General features: G+C 43.3%; 1 protein-coding gene across 1 annotated transcript in view; it reads right to left on the bottom strand.

The window, feature by feature from the left end:
• ANK1 (ankyrin 1) overlaps nt 1-15,027 on the bottom strand; it is a 305,273-nt gene that overhangs the window by 37,495 nt on the left and 252,751 nt on the right. Inside the window, exons 20-29 of the mRNA XM_027865204.1 lie at nt 14,356-14,454; nt 11,258-11,350; nt 10,276-10,348; nt 9,097-9,120; nt 8,026-8,122; nt 5,917-5,995; nt 5,005-5,102; nt 4,584-4,808; nt 2,781-2,935; nt 945-1,156 (exon numbers count right to left, since the gene is read on the bottom strand). Coding sequence (XP_027721005.1) covers nt 945-1,156; nt 2,781-2,935; nt 4,584-4,808; nt 5,005-5,102; nt 5,917-5,995; nt 8,026-8,122; nt 9,097-9,120; nt 10,276-10,348; nt 11,258-11,350; nt 14,356-14,454 — 1,155 coding nt within the window. The remainder of the gene's footprint in view (nt 1-944; nt 1,157-2,780; nt 2,936-4,583; nt 4,809-5,004; nt 5,103-5,916; nt 5,996-8,025; nt 8,123-9,096; nt 9,121-10,275; nt 10,349-11,257; nt 11,351-14,355; nt 14,455-15,027) is intronic.

Raw genomic sequence — 15,027 nt, 5'->3', positions numbered from 1 at the left:
CAGTGGCTGCTACATCATTACATTACTTAGGGTGCCTTCCTGCCCCACCTCCTCTCTCTGAGTGCCCACCATCTTTCTTGACGGGCCATAACTTTCAATATTAGTTGCCTTTGTGCTCACCCACCAGCCCAGGACAAAACCACAGCATCGTAATAATTCATAGCTCTTCAGGGTTTACAAAACATTTCCCTCAGAAGAACTCCACGAGGTCGATAATACAAAAAGTATTATTTCCATTTCATGGAGAATGAGGCTAAAAGGATTGGGTGACTTGCTCATGGTCACATGGCTAGTTAGTGTTGGACTTAGGATCTGAATTCCAATTTCGTGACTTCAAATCTAGTAATCTTTCTATTACTCTTTCTACACTGCCTTGGTGAAGATGGGTTTTGTTGTCTTCAGGCCCTGAATGGCATCCCTTCCCAAGCCCTGCCCTAATACCCTACCAGTACTTTCCCTCCTGAAAACCACCACCACCACCACCACTGCCACCTATTCTTACGAAATTAACAGAAACTCATGCACACTGAGTTTGGATTAATTAGATTAATATGGTCTTTTACCCAAGGGTACCCTATTTAGTATAAGTCTTACAGGGTGGGAAAGAACTTCCTAGTATGCCCAGAAAGCATGCTGAAAGTCATATTGTCAACAGGCTGACCCTGCTTTCTCATAGAGGGTGGCCAAAGGTGTTCATTTATAACCTATAAAAGCTGGGACCCTTTAGCATCATCAGATCAGAAGAGCTGCAGACAGAAGGGCCTTTAGGGAACATTAAATCTGATACCTATCATCTGAAGTCCAGAAAAACTAAGCAATTTCCCCAAAGTTACGTAGGCATTAAGTAACAGAGATGAGACTGAAGCTCAGGTCTTCAGCCTCCTGCTCCAGTACTTTTATCCATTATACTGATTCTCTGTTAAGAAGAGCCTGGGCCACTTTACCTGCAGAGCCAGTTTGACTTTCTTGGTAACAGCAGTTTCAGGAAAGGTTGCTTGCACCATAGGGACCAGCTTGCTCTTTAGAGACCCCCCTTCAGGGCCAATCATGTCAAAGTCTTGGCACAGGCGAGACATGACCACAAAATACAAGGGGAAGTCTGTGGTGATAATCCGGCAAACCCGCTTCTTTTCCAGCTCCTCCAAGCTCTCCAGTTCTGCAGACACCAAAAAAATAAACCTTCCTGGTCATGACAGATGGCTACCCAATACCCTGCTTTTGGAGAAATGGGGTCATCTTTCACCCTGCTGCCCTTCTCCCCAACATGGACCACGTGCCATATAGTCAAGGCAGTCCTAATACCCTGGATGGCTTAGACAGGACAACCAGGAGTGATGCCTTAGGAGTCAACAGTGACTGCTTGGATTATCTGCATAGGATCGAGAGTTGAGTCCTTAGAAAGAACCTATCCAACCCCATCACTTTGTAGGTGAGAAAAATGAGGCTCAGAAAGTTGAAATGACACAGCCAAGGTAATCAGTCAGGACATAATAGAGATAGGGTCAAATCCAGGTCTCCTGGCTCTTAGTTCTTTGCTCATTGTATTATACGTCTGGAATTTTGACAGCAGCAGGTCGATCTCAAGCCCTAGAACTCTTGCATCCTTCCTATCCCCTTTTCCCAAAGCACAGGAGGGACGGGTGGTGGTGGAAGCATTTGGACCTCCTCTTCTTAGCTGTTGCCTCCATTGCAGCTACATCCCTCCTGCCTTCCCCCAGCTCTGATCTCAGGGCTTTTTTTTCCTTCTTCTTTTCTTATTTGTTTTGCCTAATACCTGCTAACAGTGAGCTAATTTGCTAAGTTTGTTGTACTGAAGTGCTAAGGGAGAAAGTTATAGGAATCTCCCAGTATTCTTCCCCTAGTTCCAAGGTCACACCAGTACATTAGAACAATGGCCTTCTGAGGACAGTATTTGATTATTATTTGATCTTTCTATTATATTAATTTGTACAAATAAAGTAATAAAAACAAACTGAGATGAAAATAGTGTCAAATTTCTTCGGCATCAACTGAAAACCATATGTATATAATATACATGTGTATATATTCATAAGCATGAGTTCTGTCACGTAAACTCTCTGAGTTCATGTAATAATAATTATAATAACCATGAAAACTACAACTATATATTTAGGTAGCACAATGGATAGGGCACTGGACCTAGAGTTAGGGAGACTTTAGCTCAAATTGGGCCTGACATTTATGAACTATGTGACCCTGGGCAAGTCACTTGAACTCTGTCTGCCTCATTTTTCTCATATGTAAAATGGAGATAATAATATCCCCTACCACACAGGGTTGTTGTGAGGATCAAATGAGATGATATTTGTAAAGGTCTTTGCAAACCTTAAAGCTTGATATAAATGCTAACTATTAGTATTATTATATATATAGATACAAACATATATATGTATGTATGTGTGTATATTTATGGCTTTAAAGTTTATAAAGTGATTTCCTTACAACAATCCTGTAAGGTAGAAAATGTATTACTGTCCCCATTTTACAGATGAGGAAGGAGATTGAGGTTTAGCAAAGTTGGGTAATTTGCCCAGGTTTATATAGTTAGTAAGTTCTGGGACTCCAAATGAAGTCTTCTGATTCTGAGATCACAGCCTTTTCCACCACACCATACTGACTGTCCTGGGTACTAGAAATTCGGCCATCCCCTAGAGGCCCCTCTGGACACCTTCACTCAAGGAGGCCCCATCCATTCTGGATCCCATTTCAGGGCTCTGTCTCACCACTGGCTCTGTACGCAGTACTGGGCCCCCAGTTACCTTCATCCATCCCATTGAGGGCTTGGTCAAGATAGCTCTCTCCATAGCGGTCCCGATGCTCTTTCCACATGGAGCCATTCTCACTCCGAAGCACCACCAGCTCTCGGTCTCCTCGACCGTGGGAGGCAAAGTGGGGGATTTCCACAATCACGGGGCTAGGATCAAGAGCAAGACTCAGGAGGATATTAGAAATCCTGGGGAGGTCAGGGACCGAGAGGAAAGAAGCCAATGCTTGGCTGGAAGGAAGAAAACCCTCCCTTCCCCTTGTAGGTGACTATACATTTGGTGAGTTTGTGACAAAACCACCTGATTGATGGCAGGTTCCCACCAGGGAAAAAAAGATTTTTTCTCCGGTTGCTGGGAAGGGAAGAAAATAAGCATTTATTAAACACCTACTATATGCCAGGTACTGTGTTAAGTGCTTTACAGATATTATCTCATTTGACTTTCACAACAACTCAAGATGTTGATGCTATCATTATCTCCATTTTACAGTTGAGGAAACTGAGGCAGAGAAAAGTTAAGTGACTTGGCTAGAGTCACACAGCTAGTAAGTGAGTCTGGATCTGAACTCAGGTCTTCCTGACTCTAGGCCCAGCACTCAATCCACAGTGCTATCTAGCTACTGAATTTATGCCCCTTCCTTCCCTCATTTAAATATTCAGAATTTAGAACCAGGAGATCATCTAAATGACTATATAATCTAACTCCCTTGTTTAACAGCTGAAGAAATGGAGAATCAGAAAAGTGAAATGACTTGCCCACTGGCAGAGCAGGGATTTGAACCAAGGTCCATCCAATGCTCTTTCCACTGGACTCTGCTGCCTCCACATCTTGTACTCATCTGAGCTCTGCGCAACAGGTCAGGGCAAGGCAAAGGCACTAGCTTACCTTTCTTGCCTTACCCTAGGTTCTAGACAACCTGGAGGACTCATCCTCTTGCTATACTGCCAACATTCTCTCACTTCTAGGCTTTCTCCAAGTCTAGATTTTCCCAGTCTCCCATGCTCCTAGAATTCCTATTCCTCTTTTGAAGCCCAACTCAAATACCTCTTCCTCCAAGAAGTTTCCTCTGATTCCTCCTGTTGGCAATAGCCTTTCTTCTCTTGGACTTTGAATAACACTATGCTGGTTCCTCTTCCTTAAGTTTTCCTAGAGCTCTTTGTATAGATTTTGGCCTCTGTAATGTTTTACCTTGAATTATACTCACCAATGTGCATTTTATACCTTCCCTAGTAGACTGGAAGCTCCATGAAGGCAGGAAGAGTCTTCCTCCCCCCATCTTTTTATACCGAGTACCTAGCACAGTGTCTTGCAAAGAAGAGGCCTTTAATACATATTTCTTGAATTGAATATTGCCCTTGGGATCCATTATCTGGGATTGTCTTATAAGGGAGACTAGTTTAGAATGAGACTCTTAGTTAGTAACTAAGCCCCATTGGATGGCATCCCAGGCAAACTTTTATGTTGTATTTCATTAAGCACCACAATGGTCAGGTTCTAGGCATAGAGAAATCTACCAGGGTTATGGACCCCCAAGAAGGCAAGGGAAAAGAAGGGAAAATGGGAATAAAACCACCAATTTACTGGGGATTAAAATTCAACACTGTTCCTCCTCTTCATAAAGTACAGTCAGAAAATCTGGGGATGAATTTGATTGGCCTTCCCCCCAGCTCTCCTGGCTGTGTCAGTTACTGATGGTCATATTCCTGATGCCACAATCATGAGAGCAGCAGGTTGAAGGCAGGCTGCTCAGGGAAGGTGAATTCCATTCTGTTTCTCATCTCTTCCCATTATTCTTACCTCAGGAACTGGGCCCCTGTTGGCCCCAGTGCAATGATCCTACTGGCTAGGCCTTCTTCCTCAGCCAGGGGTGGTGGTGTGGTTAGCTTCTGAGGTTTGACCAGGCGGCAAGTAATGCGCGTGGGCGCTGCGCATGCCCGGGGTGGGATGATGACCCTCAGGCCATTGTGCCGACTTCCCCTCATGGAGTCTCCACGGGCATCAACCATGAAGCTCACCAGGAAGCTAGGAAGTCAGATGGAGAAATAGGTTGCTTCATGTCCTCTCCCTTCTCAGTGCTCTATCCCTCTCCTCTCCCCATACTCCCCCCCCCCAAAAAAACCCCACCCACCTCCAGCCACTGAGGACAGAGAGAATCTGCTATGTGACAGAGGCTGGAGAGTGTATCCAGCTGTGGGCTCCTTGAACCCAACACACTCACCCCGTATGTACTGGGCTGGCCACAGGACTAATATTATCTGATGTCTCTGTTGCTGGGCTGCTGGGAATCAATGAATCCTCATCAAATTCTTTAGATGCCTGAAGAGGAGATAAAAGGTCATATTCAAAAGTGATCTCCATTCCCCTTTACTGTCCATGGGGCTTTCTTGGCAAAGATACTGGAGTGGTTTGCCATTTCCTTTTCCAGTGTGTTCCTATTTTACAGATAAGGAAACTGAGACAAACAGAATTAAGTGACCAGGGTCACAAAGCTAATAAAAATCTGAGACCAGATTAGAACTTAGGTCTTCCTGACTCTAGGCCTAGTGCACTATCCACTGAGTCACTCAGCTGCTTTTGAACTCTGTAGCCTGACTTTTATTGCTCTGAATCAACTGGGTCACATCTTCTATACATTCTTATGTCTTATTGATTTCTTGTACTAACTAGGCCCGTCTCACTGTCCACTGGATGTACCAAGATCATTCTTGCTTTTGGCACCATCTGTTTAAGGTGCTTTTGCAGGTTTGGTCTCATTTTATTTTTACAATAACCTCCATGAGACAGGTGGCGCAAGGAGTAGTATCTCCATTTTACAGACAAGGAAACCCAGAGATGAGTGACAGCAGTGTTGGGCTTGAACCCTGACCTTATGGCTCCACCAGGTTCAAGGCTGTAACAGCTGGAATAGAACTCACATAACATCACTGCTGCCCTGAACAGGTGCACAGAAAATACATACCTTTCCCAGGTCTTTCCCTCAAACTTGCTGTCTCAGGAAGTCTGAGTCCTTGAAGATATCTTATCTAAAAGATGAGGGGACTGGACCAAAGGATCCCTAAGTCTCTTCCTGGCTCCAAATCTCATGATCCTATGTATGGGAATGAGCATAAATCAAGTGATGCATTTTTACCTGTTCTGGCTCCTCTGCTCTGATCACCACAGTCTCAGGTGTGACACACGGAATTCTGGGAATGGCTGGAGATTCTACCCTGTATTCAAATCACATGGAAAAAAAATCAGTGTGGGAGTTGGGGTCCATAACTTGATATTCCTTTATCTTTCCTGGAATGTCCTAATAAAATGACCCTCATTTCTTCTAATATACTGTCCAACCCTGCCCCCCACTCCCCTCTTGCACTGTAGTTGGTCTTAATGCCCACCCAGTGCATCAAACTTACCCTTCTTTGCACCCTTGCTTTTCATCCTCCTCTCAGACTAACAAAGTGAAGCCTGTTTTTAAGGCCTCTGCCCATTTCCTTAAGGCAAGGAAGTATAATAGAGTAGGGAAAAAGCAATGGATGAGAAGTCAGGAAACCTGAATTCTAGTCTTGGCCCTGACATTCATTTTCTGTGTGACCTTAGACAAGTCACTTTCTGTGACCAGCTTTCTGGTTCTCCATTTGTAAAATGAAATAGTTCTTTCTAATTTCAATAGTCTACAAATCTATGAATCTTGCATGAAACCTTCCTTCAGCCCACATTGTTTTCTCCTTTCTCTGAAGACATATGCCAATTGGATACACTCTTAATTTTGGCACTGGAATCTAAGTCTTTTATGCATCTGTTTCATGTGTGCCTGGTCTGTCCAGCTAGACTGTCACTTGCTGTAAGAAGAAGCCATGTCTTATTCTTTGGCATCCCCTATGATTGGGAGGGGATCCCTAGTGTTGGTTCCATTACAAGTGTCCAGATGATGCTAGCTGAAATTTTACCTGCCTCACAAATCTGCCTTGTTCACTTGGAGAATTCTTGGCATGATTATGTCTTACCAGAAAACACACACACACACACACACACACACACACACACAAAACTCGGTTATTGTTTTTAAGTGAAGAAAGGTTCAAGTGCAAATATCCACACGTACAAAGGCACCTGGCCTGGTTCAGTGCATATCTGTGAAGAAATGGGAGCCAACTGCCTACATCAACTGGGCTTGTCATTAAAGGTAGCAGATCAACAAAGGGCACTTTATACATGATCAGTGAAAGGAGGGGCCATTCATAACCCTAGTTGGGCAACAAATTTCAAATAAAAAACTCTACCAGTGATTTTTTTCCTATTAAGAAGTGAGGAGTATCTGTAGATGTGTGCTTGTGGTGGGGCTGGGGAAGGTAGGAAGGAGGGATCATAGTAGTAGTAGGAGCATAAAGAACTATTAATTTCCTGCTATAGATCCAGTGCTTGCCAAAGAATGGTAGATGGCACCATAATTCACAGAGTGCCAGACCTGAACCATGAAGACTGAATTAAAAGTTGACCTCAGATACTTACTTGTGTGACCCTGGACAAGTCACTTTGCCTCTGTTTGCCTCAGCTTCCTCAACTGTAAAATGGGGACAATAATAGGACTTAACCCCACCCCTCTTCCCAGGATTTTTGTGAGGGTCAAATGAGAAAACATTTGTAAAGTGCTTAGCACAAAGCCTGGTATGTAGTAGGTGCTTAATAAATGTTTCCTTTCTTCTTTCCTTCCTTATCTTTGTAGTAGTGCCAAATAAAAATCCTAGTCTAGGATATCAGTGGCCTACTGGGTCATGCTCATGGATCAAGCAGCCCTGTAGTAGACTCTAGCCTCTGATAGTGGTCATAGCAAAGACTTGACTTTCCTTTTTGTAGCATTTCAATTTAGGATTAGAAGTTAGGGTTAGGACTGGAGTTGGAGGCAGAGTCCCTAAGGTTCAGTTTACCATTCCTATGATTCTCCAAACTAAAACTCCCTTCCCAGTTCACATTACCCTACGTGTGGCATCTCTCCCTACTAGCATGTAAGTTCTTTCAGGACTATTCCCCTTTTGTAATTTTATCTCCAGTGCTTAGCATATAATAGGCATTTTAAAATTGTTTTCATCCATCCATCCATCCATCCATTCTTTCATCCATCCATCCATCCATCCATCCATCCATCCATCCATTTTTTCATCCATCCTTCTATCCATCCATCCATCCATCCATCCATCCATCCATCCATCCATTCTTTCATTCATGTAAATTCTTCCTCTTGGGAGGTAATTCTTACACTTGATCTAGCTTGGGCACAAAGTCCAGGAGCTCTTTCTCTTCATCTGTGTCCCTGGAATCTTGCTTCTCAGGTCTGGAGCCCACAAGTTCCTCCCCTGAAATGGACACAAATTTAAACTCAGGACAGGACAGAGGCAAGAAAACTTTTTTGGGGGGTTGGATGCTTGGTTGTTTTTGTCTTTTAAAGTGCTTTCCTCTGGTCTTCTTCCCAATACTTCCACCATAGAGAGAGGTAGAAGTTGGATCAGTGCTCAAAATGCCAGGACTTTTAGAAGAAATTAGAAACTGATTTGACTAGTTTATTTCCTGTAGCCGTGGGCTCACTAAGATCCTATGTGAAGGGACATACAAATCCCAATGCATCAGTAAGCTTGGCCAGGAAAAGGCAGACAGAAGATAGAAGGAATTCTCTTAGCCTGATGTACTTTGCTTCTTAGCAGCTCTTTTTGGGGACAGAATTTGAGATATCAGCACTCTCTGAGTTCATTCTTCCCAAAGCATGCATTAACAAGGGATAAATTGAATAATTGCTACAATAGAATTGAAACCCTTCATTTCAAAGCACACTAATGTGGTTTATATAAGACCCACAGTGCTATTATTTAAGTCTGGCTTGGACCCACTACAAAGAAGTGTCAAATATGATTGAATTGGCTGTCTACACGTCTAGTCACAATTGTCCTCATTCCCCCACCCCGGCTAGTTCTTGCTTAGGAGGCCATGACCTTGACCTTGTGGATGCCTTCCCCTGGTACCACAAAGTAGGTTTTCTGGCTTTGTGAATCTGGAGCTGACAGAATGAAAGAACAGCTCATGCACATAATACCACAAACACAGCAGCATGGGAACAAACACAGAGATGGGTGGGCAGGGACTCCCTGCCAAAGGGGATGGTTCTCATGATTATACAGTTCCTAATTTAATCAAGTTCCTTGCTCCTGGTCTGTTAGCCAGCCCAGAAAGCTGGAAAGCGGTGGTGGTGAGGGATGGGTTAGTGAGAGCTAGGGTTGCTTAGGGTGAAATGTACTCTGGTGACAAAGGACCACAGGGAACAGAAAGCGTTTCATACCCATTATAGTTACATGAGCAGTTCCTGGAAAGCAAAAAAGAGCCAAGTTTAAGGAAATACAGGATTCAAGTCAGTGTTACAGCAAGAGGCAGGTTATACAGCTCATATGTGTCACCCTACAAGCCAAAAGAAAGACACTAATTCACTTGATCGGCCAATTTCACCAATAGGGGTGGGAGAAGGTGAGGGCCATCTCCAAACTCAAGCTAGGCACGAGGACAGTGGCTTTTGGATATTTCACCATAAAGAAAGTGCCTGCAATTTCATCGACACATCAATTGTCCACAGGACAGCTTATTAAACAAAATCCTGAGTTCAAGCAATTTTTAAAAACCAGTTGAAGGTACATGGAAGGCACATGACTATTACATCAACAGTCAAGGATTTTTTATTTTGTCAGGGTATAAGAAATCAATCCACCCATATTGACTGTCCATAACCTAACCAATAAGCCTCAGAGAGTTGCCTAGGGCTCAGGAAAATTATATTACTTGCCCACAATCACATGGCCTATAATTATCAGAGGCAGAATTTGAACCCAGATTTTCCTGACTACAATTCCAACGCTATCCACTATGAGTGGAGAGAAGAACTCTGAGAGAGAAGGGATTCATCTATTGGGCAGGATATTGGATTAGGAAGCTACTAAGCAGTGATGTGCTGGTAAATGTTTAACAATTGGTTCTTGGTGGGGGAGAATGGTACACACAGTACACTTTTAAAATGTAATCTACATTATTAATGCCTTTCCCCATCACTTTCTTGAGTCTAGAAATCAACAGAACAGTAAATCAAGCCCCAATTTGTAGCATTTACTGATTTCTGAGATGGAAATGCTCACCCTGAAATTTAACCATCTGCTCTCAGGAACTGATGATTCAAACCAGCTCCAACACATTCCTGCCCCTAAGGGTCATTCTGATTCTAGAATTCTTGTGATTATAAATTGTCTCTGTGTGTGTGTGTGTGCGTGTGTGTGTGTCCGTGCACGTGCATGTACACGTGCTTGGGGAGGTAGTGGTAGATTTTAATAAGAGCAGCAGTAAAAGTGGGGGGAAAAGAGCTTTAGAATCTCCATTCAGATTCCCAGAAGTGGGAGTGTTGGAATACCCTTGAGAAGAGTAGGATAAGTATTCCTGTCCCTCTTCCTTATCCTGAATTAGCGACCCCAGCCCTTACCTTCATCTTCAGAGACATCCAGAATCTCATCCACTGTCTCTGGGAAGCTCATTCGGTGCTTGTCGCTGACTAACTGAAAGACAGAACCGCGGACTTGACTTCAGGACTCTTTAGAGACCCAACTGCTGCCAATAATAGGAGGCTAACAAATCTCTATACTTATGGTATTTCCTCATGAAACTAGGTAGAGTGAATTTCATTACCCCTCTCTTACATATGTGGAAACTGAGGCTCAGAGAACTTAACTGACTTGCTCAAGATCACCCTAGTAAGTGGCGAGACTTGAACACACATTCTTTGACGCTAAATTCAACGCCTTCCTCAATATGCTTCCACACAGCGACTTAGGACCAGGCTGCGGGAAGAAGGAGCAGAGAGATTACTCAATTATCAAAGTTGGAGCCAGCTGTTCCAGACAGCAAAACTAACCTCAAGAAAGGTCTGATTATTATCAGAATAACAAAACAGAAAACACCAGCTCCTATTCTCTCTCTCTTCTTCCTACACATCTTCATTTTAATACCCCGAAAGCCAGTCGCTTTGTGGCTTCCCAGTGACACTAGATGGCAGTAAGACCCTGTGTGGGGAAGTGAGAGAAACCCTTGCGTGTTATCAATATACTGGTCTGTTGCAAGTGCTGCAAAGGCCCTGATCCCTGCTCACAAATGAACCAGACCACTCCCATCAGTCCGTGGGTTAAGATTCCTGCAAATCATGGAATGCAAGTAGGGAGAAGCAGCTGAAGTATTACCCCAAGGTGCTGTATTTAGAAGGAAGCCTCATACCTGAGTTCTAGGATCTTTGTCTCCTGCCTGCCCCCACTCCCTCCAAGGTGATAACCTACTCCTCCCTTCCCTGTGCCCTGCAGAACTGATGGTGTGTTTAATGCTGCTTGCCCTAGGTGCAGTCTGTGGGACTCACCCTGAGTGCAAAGATTCCTACTGATGTCTCTGGGGTGACCTACAGAGAGAATTGTACTTACCACAACACCGGTTTCATCAGTCACCATTTTCAGTACATCGGTTACAGAAATGTAGCCAAGGCGTTTGGCAATGGCCAAAGGAGTGGTTCCATGCTGATGAAGGAAGAAAAGAAGGTGGAATTAAGTGGGGAGGAAGAGACAGGGCAGGGAGAAAACTAACCCCATTTCCATTGGGACCCATCTTTTTGTGTGCTTTCTTCACTGGGTCTGCATAGATTGAATCTGACTGCCATGAAAGCAAAAATCAGTGCAAATGTGGGAGCATATATAAGTTATATGAAACTTGTATTGGAAAAAGGGTGTGTTTTCCATTTCCATTTGTTTTCCATTTCCAGGCACTTCAGCCATTAGCACCTATCTCACAGGACTGTTATGAGGCTCAGATGAGATGATATTTGTAAAGTGCTCAGCACAGTGCCTGGCACATAGTAGGAGACGTACTTAAAAAACCAAGCACTTCTTACTCTGCTCTCCTCCATGTACTCTATTGTCTAAAGACACAAGCCTCCATGCTATTCATTGCAAAAGACACTCCTTCTCCCACCTCTGGCTCTCCTTTGTGCCTAGTATGCTTTCCCTTCTTACCTCTGTCTCTTGGCTTCCTTTGAGACTCAGCTCATATTCTTCTGCAAGAAACCTTTCTCTCTCCTCCTTAACACTAGTGCCTTCCCTCTTGATTTCTAGTTAATTCTGTATATGTCTTGTTTGTACATAGCTGCTTGCATACTGTCTCCCCATGAGAAGATTAAGATTGATTCTGTATCATTTTCTTATTGATCCTGTTTATCGACAGGTAGCATACCCCTGCTAATAAATGTTATCTTGCTTGGAGATCTGCCTCAGTTTACCCTTTTTGTATCACAACACTCATTAGAATGGGGGATCCTTGAGGGTAGAGACCATTTTTGCAACCTCTTAGTACAGCTCCTGGCCCATACTAAGTGCTTAATAAATATTTGTTGACTTGAATTTTTGACTAAGAAGCAAGAAATTCCTATATGTGATTTTTAAAGTCACAAAGATCCAAGAATCTGTCTATATGTTGTGCCTCCATCACTATGTATCAAAACATGATGAAACTTCAACCTACTGGAATAAAGCCTTCAAATAATCAGAATCAAGAAAAAGACATCCTCCGCATTCTACTTTTATGGGAAAGTGCCAAAGGATATTTTGAATGTTCAGTTCTAAGCTTCACATTTTAGGAAAGACATTGACAAGCTCTAGTCCATCCAGACAAGGATGACCAGAATGAGGACAATATAAAGATCGGTTGAAGGATCATGGGCTGTTTGATGTAGAGAAGAGAAGGCTTAGGGTGATTTGAGAGCTGCTTTTAATCATCTGAGGAGTTGTCATGTGAAGAGGGATTAGCCTTATCCTACTTGGCTTGAGAAGGAAGAATGATGAACAGAAGTCAGTCAATTAACATTTATTAAGCGCCTCCTATGTTCCAGGAATGGTGCTCAGCATTGTTGATACAAAGAGAGGCAAAAGATAGTCCCTGCCCTCGATCTGATAGGGGAGAAGTTGAAGGGAGGCTGAATTTGGCTCAATACAAGGAAAATCTTCCTAACAATTAAATGCTATTCAACAATGGAATGGGCTGCTTTGAGAAACAGTGAGTTCTCTATCACATAACATCTTCAAGGATTTTTTTTTTTATTTAGGTAGGTGTCTTAGGAACAAAATCTGCTACACACATGCTGGCCTGGTTTGTCCTTAAAAAAAGGTATTGGAAGCATCCTTGGGAAGTTATTGGTTCAGGGGACCAAGTCTCAAACCATTGATAGAGCTCCTAGTGGCCTAAATACAAAAGCCAGTTCTAGAGAAGGGGTCCTTGCTCAACCTTGACACATGCATATGACTGGTGCCCCAACACGGAGCTGGGGAAGCTGTGCCTAACTGAATTGATGCTGAATCCTTGCTGAATATCATTTCCATGCCATGGCTAAGTTTTGTTAATTGTCATTTTGTTCTACTCACAAACTGAAACAACCAGGCCAGTCTGAATCAGGCCTGGTCTACAACATAGAATAACGGGACTGGATAAGTTCTGAGGTCCTTCAGCAAGAAAACATATGGGCGGGAGGAAGTTATTAAGAAAAAAACGAATCAATATACATGGTATGTCCTAGAATCATTATGTGGTAGTTTCTATCTCATCTCTTAAACCTTCCATAGATACATCTCCAGAACTTGGTGAAGATGACTGATTCATAGTGATTCGATTCATTTTAACATTGAGGTTAATTAAATAAGACCCTGTTTCAGGCCCCATAGGGGATATAAAATAGCTACAATACAATGTCTGCTCTTAACGAGCTTAAACCCCCTACTTTTGGTTGCCTCAGGGAGCTACACTGGTGTGAAGACAGCTGCAACCCAGGTTATCACCTGTACTCATTAGGAAGGGCTGAGGGCAAGGACCATAGAACTAGGTATGCCAAATCTGAGGAAGGCTTCATCACAGCTGCTCTACTAATCACCCCTTGCTCTTCCTAAAGCCTAAATGGCCTAAAGCCCCATGTACCACCGGTCCTGGTAATAAACCGAGTTATAACTTTCCTTTGCTAAAAATTGTCCCAGACAGGCCCATATTCTTTTCTTAGACCTTTCTTTGGATGAGTTAGAAAGTGCTATAATGGGGCAGCTAGGTGGCGCAGTGGATAGAGTACCGGCCCTGAGGTCAGGAGCACCAGAGTTCAAATCCAGCCTCAGACCAAACACTTGACACTTACTAGCTGTGTGACCCTGGGCAAGTCACTTAATCCCAATTGCCTTAAAAAAAAAAGTGCCGTAATGAATGGCCTATTGCTTTCTGTCTAACTCTTATGCAAAATTCCTGAGTTCATAACTGCTGCTAAGGATGGGGCCACCATTATAGCCCTAATTTTTCTGAATATTCCAGTTTACTAAGGTTTTAGGGTAGTAAAGCTATCTGATTTGTAAGTACAGATTGTAAGGATGTTCAAGTCAGAGAGTTACAATTAAAGTCAATGTATGCCAGCTGAAAGAACCTCAGTGGTGGAAAGAATCCTGATGAAGTTGTCCCTGGCCGGCAGCCATCTAAGTAAGAAGACGGCCATGCCACTCACCGAGCTGACTTCATTGGGGGAAGCACCATTCTTCAGCAGCAGGGTCACGATATCCGTATGTCCTTGCTGAGCCCCCTGGTGCAAAGGAGTGTATCCTAGCTGCAATGGAAGGAGGGATTTTGTTAGGATGTGCAATTTCTGGAGAAGGGAGCACCTCCAGTCCTGGGGAGACTGTGCTCATTCAGTATTCTGGTGGAACAGCCAAAAAATTGCAAATGTTTATAGAAACATTATAAGTGGAAAAAACTTCCTTCCAGGTTATTTTTGCATCCCAACCTTGCTTTTCAATCTTCACCAGTAGGAGTAAAGCCACACATGCTCAGAATTTCTTCACAACCTTGCATTTAGCATGGGATAATACAAGAACTGAATCTAAGACGTCTCAATTTAGTTCAAAAAACATTTATTAAGAGTGCCTCCTATGTGCAGAGTACTGTGTTGGGCACTGGGATAGTTTCTATCCTTAATGAGTTTATGATCCCCTTGGAGAAGAAGTGACGTGTACATAGATGTGTGTGATTCGGGGTAGGGACTGATGGGGGGCAAAGGAGAGAAACAGCAAAGTGCTTTAGAAAAATTTGAGGAAGGAGAAAACATTTTTAGCTGGGGGAGAGAGAGAGAGGATTGGGGATGACTTCACAGAGGAGGAGAAACCTGAGCTAAGCCTTGAAG

This window comes from Vombatus ursinus, unplaced genomic scaffold, assembly GCF_900497805.2.
Source record: "Vombatus ursinus unplaced genomic scaffold, bare-nosed wombat genome assembly UNPS02014778.1, whole genome shotgun sequence".
NCBI lineage: Eukaryota > Metazoa > Chordata > Mammalia > Diprotodontia > Vombatidae > Vombatus > Vombatus ursinus.
The sequence above is the reverse complement of the archived record's forward strand: the minus strand, read 5'-3'. Positions and strand labels throughout refer to the sequence as shown.